This window comes from Cynara cardunculus (assembly GCF_001531365.2).
Source record: "Cynara cardunculus var. scolymus isolate 2C chromosome LG 12, CcrdV1, whole genome shotgun sequence".
Classification (NCBI taxonomy): Eukaryota; Viridiplantae; Streptophyta; class Magnoliopsida; order Asterales; family Asteraceae; genus Cynara; species Cynara cardunculus.
The window spans coordinates 194,327-200,039 of NC_037539.1; the positions used below are offsets into that span (position 1 = coordinate 194,327).

Consider the following 5,713-nt stretch of genomic DNA (forward strand, 5'->3'; position numbering starts at 1 on the left):
GCTAAGATTGTACCTATTGCTAACTGGTATCGTTTTTTTTCTTTGCTTTTTATACAAAAATTTGGTTTTGTTCCTTTACAAAAATGTTACTTGAGGTGATATTTGAGCAATGTTATCAGTTAAGGTAGATGACAACAGGGACTCTTGCTCGTAAGCGTTTGTTTACTCAATAACCATTGGTAAAATTCAACGTTAGTGTTTACAGGTAAAGTTCAACATTATCACTTACTTATCGGGTAAGATTTTAGTTCGCTGCAACGATATTGTATGCAACAATTTAGCCAGTAAAAAACTAAACGTGGTAAGATTTGTCGCTTTCACTTACTGGATAAGACTTTCGGTCTTTGTCTTTGCTCTTACAGAGTATGATTATTGGTCCTAGTTATAATCATCAAATAAGATAATACGACTCGGTAAACACTTATTCAAATAGACCGCTTCGTATAAGTCATATCATCGTTAAAATCCGACCCACCAAAGCTTCTAACTTTTTTTTACACCTAGCAAGGTAGTATAGATAGATATATAAAGATTATTTGTTTCTAATAATATTTTCATTGCAATTTGCAGGGGCGGTGCCCTTGTTTGCATTAAAACCAACGAAACCCCCTATTCTTCGCTTCCTTCTCAAATTCACAAACACGCAATCTTCATCTTCATCTTCAAATTCAATGGATCATAGTTTCAAAGATCGGGTGGATAAAATATTTGGATCTATTTCTTCTTCTTCTTCTTCTTCTTCACCCTGGTCTCTCACCGATGCCCAGGTCGAAAGGAGAGTGTGGAACCGTGATAAAGGCGACAAAAGGGATGATGACCAAACCCTTGTCTCTTCTTCTTTCAATAATTTCTTTAACTGCCAAAGAAATCGCCTCCAAGATGATGAATGGGACATTCGATCTTTCATTGGATTGGATGCTACTCTTGATAATGAGGTCCAACCTCCTTTTTTTTTTTTTTTTTATTTCTTCATTATCAGCGTTATGCTACTACATTAATTCAATATATTTACCATTTTATGCTTAAATGATTTCTTTCTCATTCTTTCTTTACTTGTTTGTTCCCGTACCCGAGGATTGGATAAATATACACACTTTTGAGCAGCCTTCAGTGAATAATATGCAACTAGATTTATATACTACTGCCATCTTACTGAACTTGGAATGTGCCTGAATACATACATACATACATATTCAAGATGAATTTGTGTGATTTATATCATGATTCTCATCTGTAAGGTACAAGTTGGATTTCTGTGATTGCAAATCTAGGCAGAGACTCTGTAAATTCCTCATGATACCTCGTTTTTTCAATTCTTATGACATGAGTGACACGTGTGTGTATGTATGCTTATTTTCCTTTTTAATTGCAAGGTTTGTTTCTTTTATTCTTTAAGCACATACCCATTTATCTGTCCTTGGTTTCAGCTTCTATTACCATATGATATGCATCTCAACTCGGTTTTATCATTACTATATGATATGTATCTTTTGAATGCCGATTATTCAAGGACCTGGAAAAAGTCTTCCCTGTGTTTCATGTCGATTATCCCCCCCCCCCCTGGTTTTTGATACATATATTTGTTACGTGACTACAAGGTTATGTTTTCTCATTGCCTTGTATTACATATGTTGATTCTCATCTGGCTGTCCCCCAAAAGAAAAAAGAATTTCTATTTATGGTCAAAGCAGCACACAAAATTGGATTGGATTGGATTTCATATGTTGCTTGGCAAAGAAAATAGCTCCAGCAAATGCATAGTAACTTATCTTGCATGCCACAAGATTTTTTTCAGTGGTGTGCCGGGCATTTAGGTCTCCTGTACCCACTATGATGTAGGCTGAGAAGTCTGTGACCGAGATAACTAATTGCAGATGGCAATTCTAATCCCATTGAATGCCTATTTGATAAAGTTGTTCTGTATTTTATTAAGAACAAGGAAGTTTCTATAATTAGCACGCAAGTAGAGAACCATGATTTCGTTGTTCGTATCTTTTCATATTTAGCTATTTAGTGGGGTGGGAAACAAGTTACTTTATATGTACTTCTATTTCTGCCGCCTGTTGTCTATGCTTGTAATCTAATGAATCCCATATATCATTATAGGAAGAGGAAGATGCATATGATAAGATGGCGCAAGGAAGGGAGGATGCTGGTGATCGCCTATATATGAAGGATGTTACTGATCATGGGCCTTACTTGAATTCTCATAACATTCTCCCTAGCTCGTTGCATGATGTAAAAAGGGATCCTCGAGCAAATCATGATGCTGCAAACACTAGGCTGAAAGAAGATATTGATGCAGTGGGTGAAAACCCTGTTTCTTCTCAGGGTATTGATGAAGTTATGTTAAATGCAGAAGAACCTTGTGCGACTGTCACAGCATCCGATGATGGTATAAGAATCAAGTCAATACTGAAAAGGAAAAATGATGATGTGGTCAAGCCGGCGAAACGTGTCAGGTTTGACTCAACTTGCAAGAATGATGATGAATTAACAAATGGCACCCAACTACAGGGTTTTGGTCTGCCCAAAGTATCTGGTAGCGTTCCAGATTACATTCTGAATCCTTCAAAGTATACACAATATAGTATTGATGAATTTTCTCATGATGCTAATACTGAAGCGTATTTGGACTTCCTTGAGCAAGTTAAGAATTCAAAAGATGTTAAATCAACTGGCGAGATGCCTAGATCGGTACTTTTTATTCCAAAGAAAAAGAAAGCTGATGATGAAGCAGCATGTAACAATAATAAGCAATCATCCACCAAAGCTGAAGCAAGCTGTGGTGTTGTCATTGCTGCTGTAGCGGTACAAGAAGGTGAAATTAGCCAAGAGATGCAAGAAGAAGCAGATGATGCTGTTTGTACTAAAGCCAGGTCTCAGAAGCCAGGTCGTCGTCAATATAGGACAAAAATGGGGGCAGATGACAATATTTGTTGATGTTTCATGTATTAAAAGTTGCTTCTTCTTTTTAAGCTGAGAACAGGAGCAAAATTCAAACTTGTTTTGGTGCATAGGATCAACCGTTTTTCTTCTTTTTAGACCAGAAAATGCAACTTGTTTTCCTTGCTTCCTTATGGAAGATTATCATTATAATAGTTATGATTTTCTTGTTTTCTGTGGTTGGTGATGTGAATATGGTGACTCAGCTCTGAGAAAGGTGATTATGTCACCAACATTTATTGCTTGGAGTTGCAAAATGCATTCATCTCTTATTATTACTTGGCCTCAAACGCAATATGGACATAATCTAACATGTATAGCAATTGAAAACAACCCACTTTTTTATTATCATTATTGGTATAAGGCCTCAAGTACTATATATATATATATATATAACCATTGATGCAAAATCACATAAACCATGTTTATTATGTGTATAACACCTATACTATAAGCAATGAGAAAAGGAGGAATAATACAAATATATTTGAGTAGTGTTTATCTGAATAATTTCTCAGCCGGTAGAAGAATTGAAGGGTATATGAGTGGCTGTCTGTGACTATAACTTATCTGCAATCCTGACCATAGCATCTGCAAGCTTATTAAGAACAGCAAATAGGCTATTTGCATGATCTTTGCGTTGTTCCCTATCTAGCTGGGAGTTGGTGTTCTGAATTTCAAGTTGGGAGCTAAGCAATCTGCCATTTCTTTCCATGGCTTCAATCAATTGATTCTGTATAGACATTTCCACCTCGTTTGTGTTTGTGTCTGTGTCTGTGGCTGGCCGCTTCCTCTTCCTTCCTTCCTCATGGGCTTCTTCAGGGTTTGGGATACTTGATTTATCTTGTGTTGTGGCTGCAATAACAAAGAAGCCTTGTTGCTTTAAATTAACCAAACACAATAGAATGGTAGGATTTGATATTAGATTTGGTTTTAAAATACACATTCTATAAACGACCATAGCTTATTTACCCAAAGCACCAGCATGAATCTTGATTCCAACAAGAAAGAGATGGGCTAAAGATGCATATTTTACGGCTAATAAACATCATCAAGGATGGATGGATGAATGAATATTCTTAAAATGAGAACATACCTGCTGCTGGAGAAAATGGCTCAAAATGTGTCGCTGCAAATTAACAATTCAAACATCCACAAAAATCATCACTTTTAGCAACAACCAACCATATGACATAGTTTTATTTTTCGTTTTTCTCTCTCCAGAGAAAAAAACGACAAATTTATAGAAATCAGATTGAACATTTTCAAAAAAAGAAAAGAAAAGAAAAGAGAGAGAACTGATCACCTGAAATCGGAGTTGGAGTTGGAGTTGGAGTTGGAGCATCTGTATCTTTCTCCGGAGTACCCAAGACCTCGTCAGAAAACAAACCATCGTCTGCAGCTGCCGTCCTCCCACTATCGAACACAGCCTCGTTCTCTGTCTCATCATTTGATGGTGCTAGTGAAAGAACCAAAGACTTGTCTCCGGCGGCAGAAGAGGGTCCTCCACCATCCAGTATATCATACACTTCTCTATCGAAAAATCCAGGCAACTTTCTCTCTCGCCTCAAATCATTTCTCATAAGCCAGAAAGATTCAGCTTCCTCTTTGATCTGGGACTCCCATTCCTTGATCTTCTTGAAATCTCCGGCGAGATTGCTCCATCTTTTCCGGCACTGAACGGGACCCCGGTTAACACCATGACGCTTACAGTAAGAGGAGACAGAGGACCATTTGGGTTCGACCTGAGATGAGCCGAAGGCAAGAACGGCGGTCCTGCCCCTGCGAACGCGATTCTCTGCGACTCTCTTGCCTTGTATAAGTACAAGAAGCTCTTGCCTGGTCCATCGAGGCAACCTGGGAGGCTTGTTGATATCTTCGGCGCCGTTGGGAAGGGGGTCGGCGGTGTCAAGGAGGACGGGGGCGAGGGTCAATCGCTCAAGAGCCATGGAGATGGAGATGGAGATGGGAGAAGGAAGCACGTGACTTAACGGGAAAGGTGGTTACTGAGTAACGGCGTTTTAGTTTAGGTGGGAGGGGTCCGTTTAGAGAAGGGAAGGGAGGGTCCTATTACTATTATTATCTCATCTTTTTTGTTTTTGATTTTCTTTGTTTATGGAAAATGAAATGAAGAGGGATTTGTATTATCATTAAGGATGACTGATGAGAGGATTAGTGGAAAATGACTTTCTTTTTCTATTTCACACATATTCATTATTATTTTTGGAAAATTAAATTGATTTTTTGTATTAAAAATGAAAACAACATATAGACTTTTTTGTCTTAGAAAAGAAAAAGAAAAAGAAAAAGAAAAGAACCTTATCTCTAAAAAGGGCACCCCTCCACTCAAATGTCCCCACCCATACTTCAAACTATTATTAAGCTCGCTAATCTTAATTAATCTTGACATTAATTAATTAATTAATTAATTAATTATTAATAAATATGTAGGAGGAGTTGCTTGTTATTTTTTATTTTAAAAATAAAATAAAAACAAAAAACTAGTATATTATTTTAACAGGCAAGTATGTTTTGTTTATGGTAGGAGGACACAGCTAAAGCTTGTTATAAACTAGTGATTTTCAACATTATAATTAATCCCCTTAAAAATATGATTAAAGGCAGCAGCACTAACTACTACTCTTACCACTAATCATATCATATCCACATTTACAAAGTGCTTCTTCCATCTTACCATCTTACCATCTACCATCTACCATCTACCATCTACCATCATCAACAAACAACTAATAAGAAAAAGTAAGAA

General features: G+C 37.1%; 2 protein-coding genes across 3 annotated transcripts; one reads left to right on the forward strand and one right to left on the reverse strand.

Moving 5' to 3' along the window:
• The first annotated feature begins 550 nt into the window (after positions 1-550).
• On the forward strand, positions 551-3,093 carry LOC112523530. Its single transcript, XM_025133169.1, has 2 exons — positions 551-935; positions 2,107-3,093. The coding sequence occupies exons 1-2, from the start codon at positions 672-674 to the stop codon at positions 2,941-2,943; spliced, it is 1,101 nt and encodes a 366-aa protein (XP_024988937.1). The 5' UTR covers positions 551-671; the 3' UTR covers positions 2,944-3,093.
• A 285-nt stretch (positions 3,094-3,378) lies between these two features.
• LOC112523160 (trihelix transcription factor ASR3) lies at positions 3,379-4,989 on the reverse strand. Of its 2 annotated transcripts, XM_025132641.1 has the most exons (3): positions 4,253-4,987; positions 4,043-4,075; positions 3,379-3,801 (listed from the first exon to the last, which is right to left on the reverse strand). In XM_025132641.1, exons 1-3 carry the CDS (start codon positions 4,893-4,895, stop codon positions 3,506-3,508), a joined length of 972 nt encoding a protein of 323 aa, XP_024988409.1. In that variant the 5' UTR covers positions 4,896-4,987; the 3' UTR covers positions 3,379-3,505. The 2 variants fall into 2 exon arrangements, with proteins under 2 accessions (XP_024988409.1, XP_024988410.1); XM_025132642.1 differs by lacking the exon at positions 4,043-4,075 and having other exon boundaries at positions 4,253-4,989.
• Positions 4,990-5,713: the final 724 nt, after the last annotated feature.